Raw genomic sequence first — 21,959 nt, forward strand, 5'->3', positions numbered from 1 at the left:
AATAATAACAGCAACAGTGACATCAAAAGGCCCAACCCAAAGTCCAACCAAGTGGTAATTAATGTGAGTCAATAGGAAAGATTCCCTCCATATCTCCACTCCTTTGGCACATCTGGTATGCATTCATGGACAAATACAGTTCCCACAGAGTGCAATATGATAACTACAGAAATTATGTACAATAAAACAATTATGTATATAAAGCTAATGTGCACAGAGACTGTGTTGCATTGTACTTTGCATAAATCTAGATTACTATTTTATACCATTGGCTCTATTTTGGTGCTGTATGCAGCTATAATTATGGTTGAGACAATGACAATAAAGCTTAAATTACCTGAATCTTAATCAATAGTCAGGGAACCGTTGAGTCTGCATAGCTTAAACTCAAGGAGGTCAAATGGGCTGGCTGACCTGGGAAAAAGTGGTTATTGGACACTTGACAAAAAGGCAATAGTCTGTGCAGTCATGCCATCATTGAATTACATCTGCATTAATTTCCTAAACAGAAACAGAAGACAATTAATGGAGGAAGAATAGAAGAAGATGAGAAGCATAGCTTTTATTCAATGAAATGAAGAGTTTTTAATGCAAGCTGCATTTAATAGACCACCACAGACATTTTATGCCTTTAGAGATGAAAAGAAATGACAAGACAGAGAGACAGACATTGTTGTTCACGGCTGGTGCCTTAAACCTCTCGGCCACCTGGACGCCACTCACAAATTTCCTGATGAGTAGTACTTGCCAACTGAAAGTCATATTGCTCTTTATAATATTACAGCTATTTTTTCTTTGTACAGTCATACACAAACCAGTGGAGAAGGCTTACTGGACTTGTAAAGTTAAATGTGTTAACAGACCTCACCGTGAACAGTTTTCATTGGAATTACTCTCTTATGAAAATATTCTGTTGTATACTTTGGGTGAACTGACCCTTTAATAGAATCTACGTCAGTCAAACAATTGCTACTGACTCCACGTACAAGCGTCCCGGTTGCGTGTGCGTTGGTGATAAGGTGTGTGTGTGTGTGTGTGTGTGTGTGTTGGGAGTACGGGAAGAGGGGGTGGCGGTGTATAAAGGTTGGTGGGAGAGTAGACAGGGTGTCCGGCACCAAACCACCTCCCAAAATAAACGCAGTCCCTGCGTCTCTGTGTCTGTCCAGTGGCAGACCTGAGGGCTCCCACAGCTCCAGCAGCACCAGCACCAGCAGCAGCAGCAGCAGCAGTGGAGTCTGGGGCCAGGCGGCCTGTCACAGGAACAACATGTCATCGGCTTCATCGCTCCTCTAATGGCTCTGCTCTAGACCAGAGACATGGCAGACAGTGTGTTGCCCCACCAAGGCGGCAGTTTATTGTACACCCACACAAACACACACGCGTACATAAACATTCATGTCCGCGCAAACACTCCTGCTGCCCACTCCCGTCCACTTACAGGCCAGCACTGGAGAGACTAGGAGGCCCCCTTATGAAAACATGCAGGGGTGCTGGAGATAATGTCTAGCCAGACCTCTGGACTCACGCCAGGCTGCCCTCTTAATCTGAGGTCCATAGGACTCACACACAAACACTGCCAGCAGTTAGTAACGTTAGCCGGCTGAAATATTTATCTGTTTGCGGCTGATCCTGACTTAAAGTAATATTTCACATTTTGGTAAATACAGTTATGCACATCCTTGTGGGGATTTAGATGAAAAGATGGCAACACTCTCATATAGTTTGTTCTTTTTCTACATCTACTTTTTATTCTTGCTATTATTGCTGTCTGTAACATCTTAATTTCCCCGGTGCTGGATCAATAAAGTTATATTTTATCTTGTATGTTTATGAGGCTGCAGCCAGCAGCTGGCTAGCTTAGCTTAGAGCAGATACCGGTTAGCCAGAGCTACTCAGGCTCTGTCTTATGGTAAAAAATTGAGTTAGTTTTGCATTTATACACATTAAACAAAAAAGTATATCATCATAATTTGTGAGTTTTAGATGTGCTAGTAGGTGGATGTTGCTAGCATTTCCTGTCTTTATGCTAAGCTAAACTAACTGGCAGCTGTAGCTTCACAGTTAAAAAACAAAGAGGATAAAAAAAAAGTGTTATCAATATTCCCATCTAATTCTGTACATAAAAATACTTCCCCAAAAGTCAAACTATTCCTTTAAATCTTTAGTTGCAGCTAACAGTAGGTTAGCTTAGCATAAAGACTGGAAACAGTGGGAAGAAGTTAGCCTGATTCTGTCCAAAGTTTTTTAAAAAATCAGCATACCACCAGTAAAGCTCACTAATGAAGTTGTGTTTTGTTTGTTTACTCATACAAACATAACAAAATTAATGAATCAATTATGAAACAGGTCCAGGATAGCTGATGCTTCCAGTTTTCATGCTAAGCTAAGCTAACCAACTGCTGGCTGTGGTGATATCAGTCGTCTCATCCAACTCTTGGCAGGAACCTCACACCTTAAGGGAGTGAAAGGAGTCAAGAAGCTGCCTGAACTGCTTTCCTTGTTAGCAGCTCTCAGTTCAGCACACACCCATCCCCGTCTGCTGGACTTCTGGCACCAGAGAGGGCGTAATCAGGCCTCGCTCTGCCCTCTCACTCACAGTTCAGCTCTAATGCTCCACCATCCCTTTGAAACTGCACTCAGCTACCCTTTCAACGAATTTCCATGCGTTTTTTTTTTTTTTTTTTCAAGGGCCACATATTTATTTTCTTTCTCTCTCTTCGCGGGTCCGGCTCTCACGCTCACCACTGGAGCTAGGCGAGCCACTGGCTGCACTAGTTAGCTCATTAATCACTCTTCTTGTCTCCCACTCCGTTCTGAGAAACAGAGTCACTAATTAATGGAAAGCACTTTATGACAGAACACAGGGGTTTCCTGGAAATTAACCATTAATCTAGACTTCCATTATAGGTCTAATAGTATGAGGTGGGCGGGGATGGATGGGTTTGAAATGGTGGGGAAGGGTGATGGCGGTAACACGACGCTAGAAGCAAGAGCTGCATAAAAACGTGTGTAAAACCTCATTAATGTTAATGCAGGCATTAGCCAAGTTAACTGTGCAGGTTGATGGATGCTGCATCACCAGATGTACTGTATGTCCAAGGAAACATTTGGAATCTGTTAATTTGGGGCGTTTTTTTTTTTTTTTTTTTTGCTCTTATTAGATAATTATAACGAAAGAAAAACTGGGATAACATGAAGCACAGGTCTTCCTCTGAGCTCACTCACAGAACATTGTAATTACATACTACGGGCTTCCTTCCTATTTGAAAGCCTGATACACTTAAAGGACATTTGAGGTTTGACAACATCCTTCCCTGTATCAACCAGTTCATTGGAAACTGGCTTGCCAGACAACACAACACTGCATTTAGGAATACATTTTGAAATCAGTTTCACAAAAAGCTATTTTGGCAGCGTTCGGGACAGTGTATGAGCTCAGGCTTTAAGATCTGATGTCAAAAACTAAAGTAAACACAAAAATGGCCTTGCAGCTAGAAGTATGATCTGTGGTACTCATATTGTTCATGTTTTCAGGAAAACTGAATCAAAACTCAATTCTGAATCAGCAAAATACTAAGTTACTAGAAATATTTCCTACACTGTAGTCACAAATCACATTCATAGCACATGGAAATCCAGTCAATCAGGATTGCAGCTCCTTGGTCAAGTGCCGGAAGGATACACCAAAACCGACTCCTGGGATCCTCATAAAACTGGATCTGGTTTTGGTAGGGGCCAAGGTTATGGGACATGATATTTGTGCATTTGTTTACTTTCACAGTATTGTATTTTGTTTAGACTTCCATCGGGGGAGAACAGCATCTAAGAAAACGAGGAAGGAAACTGGATGAAAACAAAGGAAGAGGAAGGGAACCCAGTGTGATGGAGCCTGTCCCTCACTGATCCTGGTTCAGCTGGAGTCATGAGGACAGTGGCGCCACCGTCGCAACTAATGGCTGTGGTCGTTTCAGAGAGGTCCTGTTATTTATTTACTCTAAATGAGAGCACAAACAACAAAACAAAATGATGAATGGAGGGACAATTGATGTGGCCTGTTTTAGCTGTTATCACAACCCAGAATCAGTCACTGATACTGACTGAAGTCAAGTGCCTCTGAAGTACACAGCATGTGTTTCAGAGTTTACAGCTTTGGGTGCATCACATGGCCAGATCCAATGACAGTACAGGGTACATGGATGTCAAAGCATTGCTGTGTGTATTTTTATATGAATCTCAATTACTAGAGGGATTACTGTGGAGAGAGGACAGAAACTGAGAGAAGAGAGGGAGAATGGAATGCAACAAAGGTAAACTGTGCTTCATGGTCAGCACCTTAACCAAAGGCCACCGGGGTACCACTGCTGCTTGCTTCTTTTAAAAGATCCACAATTATAATGCATGTTGAGGGGGACGCATCCCCTCCCAATATTCAACTTGTTAGGTTTTGTACAAACGGACATAAATGCTATAACTCAGACAGAGGAGGCAGGAGTTGAGTGAAAAGTCAATGGTCTAATAAAAGCTACAGATAATGTACAACCGTAGATTCAGATGACTGACGAAAAACTGGAGAGGTGACTGAGGAGGAAGAGTGTCCAAATCCAGTAACTCACAGGGCGCAGACAGACAGTAAATGGACTGAGACAGGTGACGGTTTTGGCACCTGAACACACACACACACACAAAAACAAGCCAGGAAGGCAGGTGAGCAGACAGGGAAACAGAGATCAAAAAATACTTTCGATTCTTCAGAGATCAAGGTCGCTACCATGCGGATAAACTGATGATTCCATGAACACTGGGTGGAAAGACCGGTGCTCGTGTTCTGTGGCAGCAGGTGAGTCTTGATTGTCTGGTTGAGAGCAGGTGTGCTCAGGAGAAGAGGAGGCGGGACCAAACCTGTCAGCCACACCCTGCAGTGAAACGTACACATACGTGACAGACAGGGGAGAGACAGACAGGTGACAGAGGGAGAGGGAAACACCAAGACACGAAAGGAAATAAGCTCAAAATGCCCCCAGCCCCCAAAATATAACCAGTGCGGTAATCAGAAATAATCGTGGCAACTGTAATCACAGTGTCATTATTAATGCTAATGGTTCTTAGCATGTACTGCAGTTCTGCGTGCGGTTTGTCCGAGCGGTGTTGCCGTAACCCAGTATTTCATTACTTTCAAATCTATTAAAAAGTGGAAATCTAGAGTGCAATGTGAGTGCTATGTAGGCTAAAGCAATGTGTTTTGTGTTAGCTTCTGCTATCGTCTCGCAATGTTATGCCACATTCCTGTCAGAGCATTAGCTAGCTAGCGCACATTCTGTGCATTAGCTAGCTAGTACCCGTACAGTCTGAGGATATTCCCCTCATAGCTTTAGTTAAAGTTACGATCCGTTAATGTTCCCATCACATGAACTTATTACTGTGACACTGGACCGGAAATAACACTCCACTTCAGCTGGGACATGCACGAAAAGTAAGGTTGACCTTAAAAAACAATCATGTAGTGCTAGTCGTTAGCTATCATCGCTAAGTTACCTGGAGAGTTAATTACCCACACATTTGTGTAGGCCTATTCAACCTACATTAATGCCTTTATTAAGTTATATTTGTCAGAAAGCCTGTGTGAATTCTGACTAAAGAGTAAATAAAAGTTCATCTAATGTGTTTGTGAATTTTCAGATATGTTGATTGCATTGCTACAGTCTACTCTTAAATACATTTTAGGTCCTTTTTTAGGCATTGTTAGCAAGCAAAATACTGTGTATGGGGGGAAAAGACATTCTTGCCATTGCAGAATTAAGTGTGAGGACGCCCAGAATCAAAGCGGCAGCTCGTGCTAATGAGAATATATATCATAGGTTAATCAGTAGGAAATTATCTAGAAATTGAGCCTTTGCTTCATATTTATGGAGACACAATATGTTCAAAATGATGTCACTGCATGTCACTTTTCTTTCATCCCAGCATTTCTTGTTTAGAAATGATTGCCGTATTGGCGTAGGGTGTATTTCATAATGCAACCCTCAAAGTCTTTGTCTGCCAAACATGATAAACAGAGACAGTTATGTGGTCCGCTCTGTCCTGTTTGTTTTAAAATTTGATTTGATCATACCACAATGTCATGTTGTATTACATATTTTGTCTGTATTTAGTCGTACAATTATTTATTTCATGGTGTCTTATTTATTTTTCTTTGTCCATGCTCAAGATTCAACCTCAATTAAATGTGCTGTAGTTTAAGGTACCACCCTTGACTGAAAGGAGAAATCAAAAGCAGATTGTAAATAAAAGGTGAAAAGTAGAGAAAAGCAGTACTCAGGATGTGACATACAGCAAACACATACAGGTATGGTTCATACAAGACGGTTAAGTATGTAATGATACAAGACTTACACAGTGAGTGCAAGTCATTACAAGCAAAGAGTGTGTAAGAATGTAACACATTCCTGCACACGCCATGAATTATTTATGATCAATTTAGCTCCAGAGCAGAACAATTATCCTTAACCTGAGATTTATGCACGTTGTCTGATTTGTTAGTTTGGCCTTGAATCAATGCATGTATCCACAAATTAAGCACTTCATGTTGATGGTGCTTCTCTTAATCAAGAATAACGTGAGGCTAATTTTCACTGCCTCTGACAGTGGACTGTTTCATCGTGCGATGGCAGCTGCGTGGGGCTGCTTTAGCCAGCAAATTGAAATGTACAAAATACAACTTTTATGCCTTCGAGTTTGTGACCTTCCCAGTGAGGATCTGGCAGACGACGGTGACTAACTTAATATAGACGAGGCCGAACTGAGATTGATGACGTGAGCCGACCTTGAGATCCTCAGGATGTTTCAGTCATGATGTTCGTGGTTTTCCCTTCCTTGTCCAGGTTCAAATCAAGAGGTTATCTCTGCTGTGCTGATGAGCTCTGGGGAGATTTCTCTTTAATATCAGGTCAGATGTCATCGTGTTTGTTTCTATGTCTCCATCAGGAATACAACTTTCAGCACTGCTTGACTGAGAAATATGTTGCTTACATGATGGTGCTTTGTCATGTTACTATCTAATAATACCATGTATTTCTTTTACTCTGGTTTTTACTTGCTGGTATTTGCTAAGAACAGACAGACAGACAGACAGACAGGAAAGAAGTATGACATGCGACAAAGGTCACTCTTATGTTATGGTTATGCGGTATATGTCTTAATCATCAGGCTTTCAGGACATCCTACTGATCTTGTATGATGTTTTTGTTATAATATTCCTCCTGTAGCCTTTAGGGCAGATAGATTTTATATGCTGACCCTTTGTGGCTCATTTTTTTTTGGTACCTCATGGATCACATTTTATTCCCCTTACTGAGTGAAGCATTTTGTACTTATTTGTGCAATTTTAACACAATAATTTTAACAATTAATTCAAGATTTACAATAGATTAAAGATTGCAATATAAATATATAAAGTTTTGGAATCGGCTTTATTGGCCAATACAAGGATTTTGACTCCAGTTTAAAAACTGCACCCAGTGTTCTTGAATAGGAAAAAAAAGCTCAATGAGAAAAAAAAGACAAAAAACAAAAAACTGACCAAAAAGTTAAATAGTGCAACAATTTTAAACAAACAATATATACAAACAATGATGAGGAAATAAACGATATATGCAATGAAATCTGCAGCGTGCAGGTATTTATGTCTGTGCTTGAGGCTAGCGGTTCGAGCTACATTAGCCATTACCAGCATAACACACCCGAACCGCCAACCGAAGCGGCAGCGGCTGGGCTGCATTGTGGATAATGTAGTGTTCTTTAACATATTTTCACAGTGTAATGAGCCACAAGACCTCCAGATCTGCTGCATGTTCATTAGCAGGCAGACAAGAGGATCGGTTGTTTTCACGGAGGTGTTTGTGTGCAGGCACATCATTCATCATTAAATATCTCATAGTCCATATAGAACTATTCTGATGTCTTATATTAATCTGCTAGTAGCTGTGGCACATTCACAGACATGACATTACATCTAAGGTTTCATTGATTTAGCATATCTGTCTTCAGTCTGCAGCTGGTGACAAACAGCAGCAGATGACAGGCTGACGGGGGGGATGGAGGGAGATGTTAAACAGAGGCGACAATCTCTGAGGAGGGTGGAGTATTTGCCGCCAAGTATGATGCTCAAGATGCTTTCAGACACACACACACACACACAGTCAAATGCAGCAGGAATTCTTCACACCTTCCTTTTAAAGCCACGGTGGGAGCCGTGAACGCTGCCTGGCCGATATCCTCTTTAAGCTAAACGATGATGCTGGAACTAGTGGTGCGTAGAGAAAGCATGCAGACCATACATGAAAAATTGAAATAGTTGCAGGAGTGCCTTGTACGAACACCAGCCACTCCTTCGCCACAACCCAAACTGTGAAAAGTGTTTGGGTCAGTTCTGTTTGAGTCAAAACAGGGTTGAAACAGAGCCGAGATTATAAACTTGAAGCGGACTACACCCACGGCTCTGCCAAACACACACAGAGAGCTCTGATTCTGTTTACACAGTGGAGGCTTAATGTTCAAGGGAACACACTCTGCATCGTGCATAATTGCTTGTGATTCTCTCTCTTGACTTCAAAGACAGGGAGGGCTGTAGTTCAAGGGTCAAAGGCTCGCCTGTTGCCCAAATGCCCCCCAATTTCCTGTTTTGTCTGGCGCTAAAAGGGATCCAAAATCTGAAGGCCATGTTCTGCTGGAGCCAGTGAGACAAAGGGCTCCACTTCCCCACTTTCTATCTTCAGGTTGAAGCGTTTTTGTTAACTTGTAGGCATTTTCTTGCTCTTTTGCAGTTTGAATGGGTTTAACTGCAGGGGATTTTTAGGTTACAGCATGTAAAGCTGCGCACAAAGCCTGGAAAATGGAATGCAGCTCAACTCCCTTATTTCATCTTGTCAGGATGAACCCTTTTTTACTGCCATGGTAAACAAGAACCTCTCTCCCCGACTCCTTTCTTTTCCCTCTGTCTTAAATCAGCAGCCGAGACAGGGACTCTCACATGCAGCACGTTATTTTAGGAAATACTTCTCTGTTTTGTGTTGCGCCTCAAAGAAGGAGCAGAGACAATTTCACGTTCTCAAGAAAAGGAAAGTTTGCATTTGGAAAAGCTTCGAGCAAAAACCATAGAGTGTTTCCAGCCGGGCGGCTCATTTTTCAAAGTTCTCACTGGGGAATTTCGTAGCAGGCAAAGTGGCTGAAATAAACACACGTAAAATCAACATTTCTGCTCATCTTCCTCCAGAAAGCACAAAGTACATATGTGAGTTTTAAGGGGGTGGGGTAACGTGCAAGTGAGTGTCCCCAGTGCTAAATTACACTGCAACATGGTCCCTCTCAAAGCCCACATCTGGGATTGGCCCTGACAACTGGATGCCGTGCTGCTCTAATTTTGGTTACTTTGTTTATAACCCTATAATAGAGACAGTATAGGACCACAGGGCTGGAATGAAGGAGGGCAGGACACAGGCAAAGCAAAAGCAGTCATTTTGAAAAGGCTTGTGGGGATATTGACATTTTAGGAAAAGTATAAAGTTGGGTACAAAAGGCTGTTTGGATTCCTGCATGTATGAGATTAAGGCAAACTTTGTAGATGCCTTGTTGTTTTGTTCCCTTTAAACGGGATTCACACCATCGCAGTGATTCCCCTCCGAGAAGGCTGCAGGTTGTAGCTTGCTGAGTTGGGTAAGCATGGATGTAACAATAATGAGAAATCTGTAATTATATTGGGAGCAGATCTGGGCTTAGCCAGCCCACTCACTCTCTTTGGAGTCTGAGCATGAACATAATCACTGAATATACTTTTGTCAACACTGGATAGACAGCATAAAGTCACTTAGCAGACTTGATAATAAACAACATTTTCCCCTGAGGACGAGGCTCAACTCACCGGATGGAAACACAAATGTTGAGTGTAGCTGTGCACCCAGTGGTTGACGTTTCTTCAGTATTTGGGGATTAAACTGTCATCTAAAAGCTGATTTGTCAGATCTGATACTTAATCTCTAATCTTAAATATGTGAGCAGCTTCCAGAGTCATGGAGAAAAGACAGGTGATGGTGTCTGAAGTTCTGCAACCAGTAACTTCAATGTGAGGTTCCTCTTAATTTATTCTTTTAAATCTTTTATTTAAAATAATAATAAAAAGGGAATCTGTTTGCAGCCCTGAAGCCGCCACATCGTGCAGGAGGCTGCAGCACTCGTATCGTTAGGGCGGAAGGAAATGAACCATAACTTCAAATGTTGAGCAGGAAATCCAAATTCCCTTCCAAGATTAAACTAGGTGTTGTTTTTGTGAAAAAGCATGTCTCTGTTTGGAGGTTGGACTTTTTTGTTCTCAGATACAATAAATTAAAGGATTACATGCCTGGATTGAAAACACCCTCTCAAAACACACAGGATTATGGTCAGCAGTGCTGACTCATCCTCTAAAAAGGCCAAACAAGGAATTATTCATCTAAAAAAACAACCAGCACATTAATCGATGATGAAAATTATTCAGATGCAGCCTGGCTAAAACGTAAAAAAACAACTTGATATAACCTTGTAAGCTATTCTTTGAATAAAGTGTCAAACGGCTTTTCCACAATAAAAGCTTTGAGAGCAACATCCTCACATCACAATTAATCCTTCCTGCTCCTCATGAATTTGTAGGAGTAAAGACAAGAAAACCAGATGTCAGGAAGGTTGTTCCCCCCCCCCCCCAAATCATCGCATACACCAACTCAAATCCAAAAAAATATTTTTTTCTCCTTGGATGAGTGGACTGTTGCCAACTAAACCAACAGTATGAATGACTGAATATGGAAGAATGACTCAAGTAAAAAATGTAAAGCAAAAGCTCATTTACAAAATTAATGGATAATCCAAACAGAAAAGAATTGAGCATCTTTCCAGGAGCTTCGGCTCCTTTTAGAGGAAAATAAGGATACCTCCAGTGTGAACTGTCACAGCCTTTATGGTGCAGCTGACTTTACCTTAGTCTACACATACCTGTTTGATTGAGGAGGCTAATGTTCCACACTTTTCTATGAGAAATACATTATAACCATCTACAGTATGTTAGAGAGCCTTTAAGGTGGACCCAGACATTTTAAAAAACACACCAAAAGCAAGTTTCAGCCTACTGAGACGATGGAAAATAACTGTTCAGTCCTGCAAGGCATGACTGAGGGCATAATGTTAACAAAGCAGACACACTGAGCCTTCCTCACAACTGAAAAATAAACGGAAACACATACGATGATCAACTCCACACACTGGAGGAAGATTTTTATTGCAAAAAAAAAGTTTTCACTTTCACATTAACGTTGATTTATATCCAGTTTATTCTGTAAAGCTTACAAACAAAAACGTCTCGGCTCTGTATTGAAGGCTCACCGATGAATTCTGAAAATAAAATCAAATAAAAGACACGCCATGACAAAAGTGGCACTGACAGAATAAATCTAGCTGGCTCTGGTTTTGACTCATTTCGTCATTGTATCGCGGGGTTGTTGGGGGGGGCATTTGATGGGAATCTGCAGGGGGCAGCTTGACGGGATTGTGCAATGGCAAAACTCTTAAATCTCTGCATGAGGACAAATGAAATTTGGACCGTGACATTATCTAAATAGGGAAGATTTCATTTCATAATTTAGGGAGAAAATTTGATTACATGAGAAAGCAGAAAGAAAACAAACATGGAAAACAAGATCCCACAGTATCAGATTTGGATCGAGTTTAACTTAATAACAACATTTCTTCCTAAATAACTTACGAGTTCCTCGCTATCTGTATATTAGATTCTGTGTATAAAAATACTGCTCCGACTGCTCTGCAGCATCAGAATCTCTTCATCTGTCTGCGCTCTTGTCTTCTCTGCTTCTTCTCATTGACTTCCTCTGGTGCTGACGGGCTTTCTGCCATAAACCAGGGGCCCAGAAAGTTCACCCACAGCAGGTGCAGGGCACGGGCCGGGGCCTGACAACACAAGCAGAGGACAAGATCGAGTTATGAGACACGAGGACATCGAAACACAAAAGGCGTCAGGCAGGAGAAAAACAGCGAGCTCCAAGAGAAACTGGACACAGAACGTCCTTAAAAGCTCTTACCAGCAGCCAAAGATACCAGAAATAAGAGGAGATGGTGCTGAGAACTTGCACTATGGCTGTGAGCAGGATGACGTCCTTCAGGTGCCTAAAACCAGAACACACAGACATTTATTTTGCATTTATGTCCATGTCTGTTAGACTCCTATATGTAGTGAAGACATGTATAATTCCAGTAAATAACTTCCAGTGAGAAACATGCTGTCTTTACTTAGAGACTATTTTTCCAGAGGAGAACAGAGGGCTGATCAATGACAATCACCTGCAGCTCAATATCAGCAGAACCAGTGAGCTTGTGGGTGGACTCAAATATGGATGCTGCTGCAAAGAACGTGGATGCTTCATACACATACAATTAGCACAGTTTTAAGGTGGAGACCCAAGATTAGTGTCACCAATTCAGTATCTGACCGAATGACAAATATGATTTTATCCTGTGAGACTTTTGTGTGAAATGTTGTCATAATTGGCGTATTAATTAGTTAATAACGAGTTATGGTCAAAACCGTGTTTTGTGAGGTCACTGTGATGTTTGACAACCAAATTGTTTTTAGTTCATCTTTGAGTCATGTTTGCATATTTGAAGAATTTCCTCCAGGCGTTCCTGAGTTATCGCGTTCACAGGAACAGACAGACAGACCTAAGAACATAATGTCTTGAAAATGACATGTTTCATTTTTTCCTCTTCAGCACGGGTGGAGGTCTAGTTTCAGAAGACGGGGGACACAATGACTTCTTCAACTAGTTTTGTTATGTGACTGCTGTTTATTGACATACTTTCACATTAAGACAGAAAATAATATGATTAAAATGGTCTTTGTGTCTTCCATAAGTCCAAGTGGAGAAACAGAAATGTGGCCACAAGTTCTACATTATTAATGCACAAACCCAACTGAACCTTGCATTTAGTTTCTTGGATAGAGAAGTAAACCTAATATACTGTAATGCACTACTGGCATCTCTAACCACAAACAGATTCATACAGAATATAAAGACTCCAAGACTAAAACACAGTTCAAATCACCAAAAAAACTCGGCTTGTGTCTGAGGATTGTCCTTCGTTGCCTTCACTGATGTTCAGTTGCAGCATGCTTTTATTAGAATTTGAAGCCAAACACTGTCACGTCTTAAAGATATAAATTCAATTATTTACACAGTAGAAGAGGGCGGTTAGTATTTTCAGCCCTGAGCAACGTCTGCAAAGCTTCCTGTCTCCAATATGTTCCATCAATTAGAGGGTTAGGACAGACAGAATGTAGCCTGATAGGTGAAACCCAGGGCAAAAAAAGTCTGCCAAGCACTCGCCAGTGCTCATTACTGGCGTATCATTACTAGACGAGCAAAGTAACATGAAGGGGACTTCAATAATGCTTCTGCTGAAATGCTTTTCTCCTTCCCTCTTTACTGTTTTACTCTTTATTTTGCTTCATGCTTCCAGAAATGTCCTGATATTTGGCTCTACTTTGGCACTTTTTAAGCTACCTCACACTTCCATGGTTAGTTAAGCCACCTGAATAAAAAAAAAATGTGTAAAAAAGTATTTCCAAGTTGTTTCACATAGTCATGTTGTTTTTATAGCATATTCATGGACCAAATGTGGAGTTTCTCTTCCAAATATATCTATATTTACTATATTTTGAGGATTACTTACTCTGCCATTCCCTGCTCCATGTTTAAGTCTATTCCTCCGTCCAGGAGACTTCCATCCTCAGCAAACACTGGCTTGGCCATGGCAGACATGGAGCGGTAACTCCCTACATACACTGCGAGTGCAAACACAAGCAGCAGCTGCAGGAGGAGGACAGGGTTTTAGTGCCGGGACGAGCGTGGTGGCAGCAGAACCTACATTAGATATGTGGATGTCTGGATTTGAAATAATCTTGAAAAAATGCACTCACCCATGTCCAAAATGTAGATGAACTGTAGAAAACCAAAAGATTGACGGCAGCATATATTGCCTGCGGAGATGATCAATCAGTTAGTCCATCAACAGAAAACTAATCTGCAACTATTCTAATAATCGGTCAATCATTTCAGTCATATTTTCAAGAAAAAAAGCAACATTATGTAGTTCCAGTTTCGTAAATGTGACAATTTATTTTGACCAGTCAGTCAGTATTTTTCTATATGTTTTATACCAAAGTATCAATATCTCTCTAATATTAGGCTGTTGCAGGTATTGTTGCAAACCAATGAGCAGGACTGCACTGTGGTTATTTAGGATTCACAGGATTTTATCACCAATGTGATAAATCACCTTGATTTTACAGGCATTTAGTTTACTCTAATACCCAGACAAAAGACATAATTACATGAACAAGCCTTGAATCCAGCAAGATTAAGGTTAAACAACATAGAAAATAGGTCAGTGGAGTAATGTTTTTGTGATACCACCCATTCAAGGACTGCAGTGTCCATCACGCTGACATTTAAACATTTCCTCTGACTGAAATGACACAAAAATAGCTTTGAGGTGCTTACATTAGCGCCGAGGATGACTCTAGTGTAGAACTTCAGCGTTGCCTCGTTCTCCTCATAGATCTGCTTCTTTCCCTTCGTGCCAACTTTACCTTTGGGCTGTCGGGAAAAACACAGCAAGCAGTTTCAGCAATGTCGGACCGTTTTTCAACGATATCAACCAATCAATGCATTTTGACTTAATGCAGGTGCAAACCAGGCTAAGCTTGTCAGACATGCTGTTCTTATGGTACCTGGACAGACCTCCTGCTTTCTGAACGCAGTAAATGTAACACAATATCTACACTCGTCTTAACGTTTCTGCTCAATATCAATAATTGAGACCTTAATTCACCTTCCACCCTGGACATTTCTGGTGTGATGTTTCTGACTGATGATCTTTGTCTGTCTATTACAGACGTTCTGCACTGGTATCTTGAATTAGTAGAAGGGAGCTGAAAGCAAATGTTTTTGTTACCCAATTTTAATGGGCAATTACACAGACAGTAAATGAAGGGAATTTTGTTACTCTAGACCAGGATCCTAGTGCGTAAACATGAACTGAATACACATTTGCCTACTAAGGTTTCCAATTATATTAGAATCATAATAACAGTTGCTTATTTACAGCTTACCACTGATCTGTGACAAATATTTCTTGCTGTGTTGTGCTTGTTTATTGTTTACACATGTTTGTACCCCCTTACAAAATGTTATATAGTTAAATACAATGTGTAATTTTAAGCAAACGACAATCATCAGACAAAACTCATAGGTAAGAATTTGAAAGATGTGGCATGGACGGTTGCATAACACCACATGTGAACAGATTTACAGATATTGATTTACACCTGAAGTCTAGGAAGTGATTAATCCTACTTTTGATTATTTGGCGTTCTGTGATTCAGCACAGTGAAATTTTCTGTGTGTGGGAGACACTGACATAAATCTGACTTCTGTGCTTATTATTGTCCTGTAGGTGTACATGTAGGAGTGAATCAGTCAGTCGCTCCTGTTTCCGTCATTCGCTGCTGCAGCTGCATGTGTGTGCTTCTCTCACCGCCATCGGCTCTCGGACCCGGTGCTGCTGATCTCTTCCGCTGCGTCTTCTTTGACATCGACCTGGGACTCACCGCCGCTTCTCTCCGTCGTTATGTTACTGCATCAAAAATGAAACTCAGCGGTCTCCCTGCGGTGTAGTTTCTTGTAACACATCAGCATTTGAGATTTCTGTGTGGGGTCAACATTTCCGGCGCATGAGAATGTCGTCATCAACTCGCTGTCCTCGTGAGGTGGCGAAAGCGGCTCGTGAAATTTGATGCCAGGGTGCCACCTGCTGGTGATTTTTAAATATATAATAATGCATTTAATGTTGACTATTTTGACTATTGGCTATTATTTAATAAATTGTCTAATAAAAAGACTCAATTGCAGGTTTTAAAACGGAAACAAGTGTAGTTTAGCAAAGATACTGCATTTATACAGTATTAGAAGAAAGCCAGTAAAGCTATGGGGGCGCCCTGTTCCGTTTATCGAACAATTTTTGACCCTCTCGGCCACCGTAGACTCAACAGTAAGGGACCACTTTCTAAACAACAACATCAGGTGGCTGCTTATCTCAGTGGAACTCCCATCGTATGGGTCAGCAAGCTTCGACTCGCCGCATAACTGATCAAATGGTCACACATTTAGGTTGTGAACGTCTTTCTTGAACTGACGCTTTATGCAACAAAATGGAATATCTGCTCCAGGTGAAAATAGGCGCTCTGATCGGCTTATTGCTCTTAACTCTTCTTTTTGGATTCATCCCTGCTCGAATCAAGTGGTTCAGAGACACAAACGGGACAGGTTGGTACACGTTAATATAACATAAGAAGCTAACATATGCAGCTGTTCACGTTAGCATTGGTGTTCCTTAAGATATCATTGTTGTTAATTTTTCAAGGAAAAGTTGGCGTTACAGCTGCGATAAATAATGTGGCGTATGGCGAACAATTCTAATGTTTTATTTTGATTTGATCATTTGTTGCTTTGTTACTCCGACGCCGACCTGGAAAAAAATCACTAGTTGATATACAGTTTTCGTTCCTATACTACGATGTGTTTTGATTTGCAAAAAGACAAGTCATGCTTAAATTGGCAGAAAGTTTAATGAGGTTTGGTGGAGCGGCCCCGCCTAAGCTTAGCGGAAGGTAAGACCCTGGTCTAAGTGGCTTCACCAGCCGTCTGTCTCACCGCATCACATGTTTTAGCAGTAGATAGTGTTGCATTGGCAATTAACTGCTATTGATTTTTTCAACAGTAGCCTAGAAACCATTAACGAACTGATAAGACAAGTGATTAAAGTGGTTAAAAAATAGGATGGGTTTGAGTCATTGATCATAAGTCAATTAACCAGTATTGATGAGCAAAAGCTAATAATTATCTGTTTTCTTCCACTTGAAACTGACACTGTTTATTGGTTCTTGCACCATTACATTGTTACTGCCATTTATGTCAACCTTAATCTGTAATGTTTAAATTCCTTACTACCATTAACCCTCCTCCCTCCCCTGAGATGGAGTCACCTGACTGGTTGAGGCCTGAGGCCCAAATCCTTCTAAGCACATGGTCACATTTGATTTAGTGCAATGCAGGCAAAACGAGGGTGTCTGGATGGTGAACTTTGCCTTTCTTAAGTGGAAGTGAAAGTATCGTTTCTCTCATTACATCCCACTGTTAAGTCATATCCTGCAGTGTCATATGATTTCTCAGCTGTTATTCTAAGTGCCATTTCTGAGATGTACCATCAATCTCTCAGTTATAGGCTAATTAAGTAATAATGTTTTTTTTTTATTCAACCAAGTGATAATAACAAGCTAGAAAATATAAAATGTTCCATTAATTCAGAGAGAGAATCATGATTGATAAATTTAGAGTTAGTCTGCAGTTTCTGGCATTTTGTCTTTGTAATTTTACAGCTGTGTGTGTAAATTCATGTTGAATCAAACGAGATGTTTTCTCTTTCCGTCTGCAGAAACCCACCGCACAGTGCTGAGTCTGATCAGCTGTTTTGCCGGTGGTGTTTTCCTGGCAGCATGTCTGCTGGACATCATTCCAGATTATCTGTCAGATATCAACACCGAGCTGGATGCTCGGACGTTGGAGGTACATCTAAGTGTGGACATCTGTTGATATTTCTTTTGATTCCTCTATTAATCATTCTTACTTACAATGTAGAGATTACATCAGCCCATCTATGGTAAGCATACTGTCTAGGAGTACGAAGTTAATGGCAACTATATTTGCTGTTTTATTCTCTTCAAGAATCAAACTTTGTTCAATTGTATTTATTCTTCAAGAAAGTGAAAGAATTAAAAAGACAGATAAATGCTGTAAATAAAGTGAGAACAAGTGATCAAGTTATTCCAAGACCTTTGTAGTATTCTGTACTGTAGCCTGTTTACAATCTCCGTCTCCTAATTCTTGACTTTATTAGACCGAGCCTGCAAACTAATGAATCTGTCTGTGTTGGTCTCTAATAGATCAGTTTCCCCCTTCCGGAGTTCATCATGGCTGCTGGCTTCTTCATGGTCCTCATACTGGAGAGGATTGTCCTGAACTGTCGAGAGATCGGAGGAGCTCGTGAAGAGAGGGCGCCCCTCATGCATGACAACAGAAACGGCCACGGGCACGGACACGGACATGGAACAAGCCCTGACCTGGAGAGCAGCGGCCACCATGTCCATGTTGACTTTCAGGCTCACTCCCCCTTTCGTTCCTTCATGCTCTTCTTCTCCCTCTCGCTCCACTCGGTTTTCGAGGGTCTTGCTATCGGCCTGCAGAGCACTGACTCAAAGGTAAGAAGGGTCGGGTGGAGTTTTCTTGTATTCTCTCACTCCATAGTGCTTCTGGAGGTCTAAAACTCCACAGGGAACCTTTAAATCCACTCACAGCTCCACAGACTATACAGCAGTTCTTGTTGTCCTCACTTTCTTTTTTCCTCCATACATTTAAAGGATCAAATCCTTATTTAGATTTACCTCCCACTTCTTCTGGCTTTTTGCATTTGCATTGCATCGCATGCAAAGTCCGATTCATATTCTCAGTGCTCTCGTATAACAAGAAGAAAGCAGGGATTCAGTTTATAGCTTCAGGACACTTTGACAGGAAAAAAATCTCTGTGAGCTGATCTGTGTCTTCTGGTCACAAGACAGCCAAAGAAGTCTGAGCATACGATCGTCAGTGTTCCCGCTTTTCATGTTTTTCAATCAGAAGAGGCTTCATTCTGAGTGAACAAATATTTCTCCTGACATTTGCACAATAAAGAGGCTTTGCCGGTTAGACAGTATCAAACCGTCATCATATTTTAGTGGTTTAGGAAACCCCAGTAATAGAGTCTAGACCTTGGTGGTGGGGGTGAAGGGGTGAAGGAAATGGCTGAAGAATGAGAAGAAGACCGGAGGTGAATCGTTTGGAGGAAGGCCGCGACGATTTCCCACTGAAATGAGAGCAAGCAGAGAAAAGATTTAAAGTTCGACAGCAACGACACGATTGGCTGATGGAGACTGTGGCAAAGTCTGGTTGGTTTAACTGAAAGAGAAAACGCTCACAGTCAGCTGATCAAGAAGAAGCACAAAGAGAAAGAAAGACTTGAATGTATGAGGCACAAAGCCTCCAGGACTGAACTCTGAGCTTCATTTGTGTGTTGTTTGTGTGCGTTCAGCTGGGAATTTACTTCACTATTTAGAAAAATAAACACTGGACAGTTAATTAAAGGTCCAGAGTGTGAGATTTAGGCAGATCTAAATTGAGCTCTCTATGTCTACAGAGAGCTTGGATCCACACAATCCGCCATGCTACACCACCATGTTTCTACGGTAGCCCAGAACAGACAAACCAAACACTGTCTCTAGAGAGGAGGGTGAGGCGAGGGGTGTTCAGTTTGGTGAGGCAAGGGGTGTTCAGTTGGTTGCAATCTGCAACCTCACTACTAGCTGGCACTAAATCCTACACACTGGACCTTTATAATAGATTATCACAGTTTAATTAGATAAAACCCTTTGTTAATAAGATCACAGTCTCAAAGGAGATCCAAGTACACATTTGTAATCACATAATTGAAAAGATTTCAAAGAATCATAATATGTGTTAGAACAGGGGTAAAAATGATGAATTAGACATAAGATAATAAAGCAACAACGACAAATATATTCCTAAGAAGGCCTGAGTGGATGACCTGAGTCTGAGTCTGAAAGAGCTGCAGTGATGAAGACGATGTGAAGGAACTTCTGACCACAAGAGATCCGTGAAACACTGGCCGTCAGTCTGGTGTTCATTAAATCAACAACATGAGCCTGTGAGTTCATGTTAAAGCTCAGGAAGCTGTCTCCTTTATGAACGTCTTGATTTATCCTAAAGCCAGTTTTATGTTATATTGCTCATTAGTTACTCGCTGGAAGTGGCCGATATGAATAAATCCTCTACTGCGGTGTATCGAAGAAAATATTATTTTAGATTTTGACACTAACATGCGTTATTATATTGTACATTTTGTGCAAAATGCAATTAGAAACAGTTGATGGATGAAATAACTGGACATAAAATTGAGTAAGCAGATTGAATACCTGAAAGACCAGGAAACATCTTTGATAAAGCTAATGTAAAATTTAGAATTTTGCCATAAAGCAGAGCTGCTCTTTGATTTGCAGCATAATCCACAATGACCTGATATTACCAGAGATATAAAATGCACCGCTACCATGATACAAACAGTGTGGCTTTTAGTCTTTTCGTATATATTCCCTTACTGCCCAATCCTTTTTACCAGTAGAACTCAACTCAGCCTTCGTTTCTGCAGGCTGAGGCAGAAATAACCATAAAACCTCTTTGTTTTCTGCAGGTGTTAGAGATCTGCATCGCCATACTCGTCCACAAGAGCATCATAGTGTTCAGCCTGTCTGTGAAGCTGGTCCAGAGCGCAGTTCGTCCGTTGTGGGTGACCGCTTACATCGGCGTGTTCGCCATGATGTCGCCCATAGGCATCGCCATCGGCATCAGCGTGATGGAGGCTCAGCTCGCATCCGGGGCGCTGATCCAGGCCATCCTGGAGGGGCTCGCCGCGGGGACGTTCGTTTACATCACCTTTCTAGAGATCCTCCCGCATGAGCTGAACTCGCCCGGGAAGCAGCTGCTCAAGGTGCTCTTCATCCTGCTGGGCTTCAGCGTCATGGCGGCGCTGACGTTTCTGGGCTGAGACTGACGGCGGCCGTCGTTTCAGCCGGCGTGTCTGTCAGGGTCGGACCTGAATGTGCCAAACGCTGCGGCTCGACAGGTGTGTGGGTGACTTACGTGCACGAAGACACGCTGTCTTCATTAGAAAAGAAGAAGTAGGATTGCTGGCACACTGTTACATCCAGCTGTGGAGTTTTTAATGTCAAAGAGAGCATGTCAACAGATTTTATTGCTTCCAGTATACTTTTATGTTTCATGAAAGAGCAGTTTGTGCATATATAATTTGTTTTTAAGAGGATTTGATGTAAAGAGGAAACACTTTTGGCACAAAGGAAAGAAGCGACATATCACAGAGTCCCTTCATTCATCACTGGCTTTGTTTTTTTTTTTTTTGTTTTTCAAACATGCTTTGGACCTGCAAACAAGTCTCTGACCTTTGACACTGTTGAGGAAACCACTGGAAACAAAGGGGCTGTGTTATATGTGTATGAAACCTTGCAGTTAGTTCAATCATGTCATGACATCCATACCTCTTTAAGGTTTACATTTTATTTGAAACTAATTCAAACAGGGAGCTTGTGCCTTCACTTTTGTTGAAGTGTTTCATGTTGTTTCACGGTACGTTCTTCACTACAGGCTCAGCTAAGCTGGATGGTTGGCCTTTGTAAAGTGTTATTAATGATGTTTCCACTGACTAAGGTTTAATTGATTTTAATACTGGTATTTCAGTGCAATGCTTTTAGATGTAGAGTGTCCAGTTTTAGACTGCTTTTACTTGTCATTCTGTAATAGTTCGACAATCAACATGTCTTCCATTTGTTCGGTACACTAGTGTAAATGTAAACTGACTCCCCGATGCCTTATGAAGTCGTATACCAAAAAAAAAAAAAACTGAGAAATATGTGGGATTTGTCTATATTCTGTTTGCACTTTTCTAATAAAAAGAATCAGTGATTATCTCCACAGATTTAGACAAACTGATCACTGTTATAAACTTTATGTTGATCTTTGTCCTGTTTCGGTCCGTTCTGTTTTTCCACTTTGTCCACCTTAACGAGACCAGACTGTTGCTGTAAACTCTGTAGACTCACAGTATAGGCTGCTTTATTAAAACACTTTCTGTATGGAGAGCACTTTTAGTTCTCTATGTGTGTCGTGGACTATTATAGATGCTGA

At 41.2% G+C, this 21,959-nt stretch overlaps 2 protein-coding genes across 2 annotated transcripts; one reads left to right on the forward strand and one right to left on the reverse strand.

The window, feature by feature from the left end:
• Positions 1-11,264: 11,264 nt before the first annotated feature.
• On the reverse strand, positions 11,265-15,815 carry tmem208 (transmembrane protein 208). The gene is made up of 6 exons (XM_041940566.1): positions 15,631-15,815; positions 14,595-14,690; positions 14,012-14,071; positions 13,765-13,901; positions 12,117-12,201; positions 11,265-11,985 (listed from the first exon to the last, which is right to left on the reverse strand). Exons 1-6 carry the CDS (start codon positions 15,634-15,636, stop codon positions 11,848-11,850), a joined length of 522 nt encoding a protein of 173 aa, XP_041796500.1. The 5' UTR covers positions 15,637-15,815; the 3' UTR covers positions 11,265-11,847.
• A 354-nt stretch (positions 15,816-16,169) lies between these two features.
• Positions 16,170-21,721, forward strand: slc39a1 (solute carrier family 39 member 1). Its single transcript, XM_041936776.1, has 4 exons — positions 16,170-16,418; positions 17,587-17,717; positions 18,095-18,409; positions 20,452-21,721. The coding sequence occupies exons 1-4, from the start codon at positions 16,304-16,306 to the stop codon at positions 20,803-20,805; spliced, it is 915 nt and encodes a 304-aa protein (XP_041792710.1). The 5' UTR covers positions 16,170-16,303; the 3' UTR covers positions 20,806-21,721.
• The last annotated feature ends 238 nt before the right edge of the window (positions 21,722-21,959 follow it).

The sequence above is a fragment of the Chelmon rostratus genome, chromosome 1 (assembly GCF_017976325.1).
Source record: "Chelmon rostratus isolate fCheRos1 chromosome 1, fCheRos1.pri, whole genome shotgun sequence".
NCBI classification, from domain to species: domain Eukaryota; kingdom Metazoa; phylum Chordata; class Actinopteri; order Chaetodontiformes; family Chaetodontidae; genus Chelmon; species Chelmon rostratus.

Bases quoted from the DNA above. Each gene is read 5' to 3' on its own strand.
- tmem208 (XM_041940566.1), bottom strand. The intron at 13,902-14,011 runs GTGAGTGCATTT...CTCCTCCTGCAG, and splicing joins CATCTACATTTTGGACATGG to CTGCTGCTTGTGTTTGCACT. The intron at 12,202-13,764 runs GTAAGTAATCCT...TTCTGGTTTTAG, and splicing joins ATGGAGCAGGGAATGGCAGA to GCACCTGAAGGACGTCATCC.
- slc39a1 (XM_041936776.1), top strand. From the start codon at position 16,304: ATGGAATATCTGCTCCAGGTGAAAATAGGCGCTCTGATCGGCTTATTG. The intron at 16,419-17,586 runs GTTGGTACACGT...TTCCGTCTGCAG, and splicing joins CAGAGACACAAACGGGACAG to AAACCCACCGCACAGTGCTG. The intron at 18,410-20,451 runs GTAAGAAGGGTC...TGTTTTCTGCAG, and splicing joins TGCAGAGCACTGACTCAAAG to GTGTTAGAGATCTGCATCGC.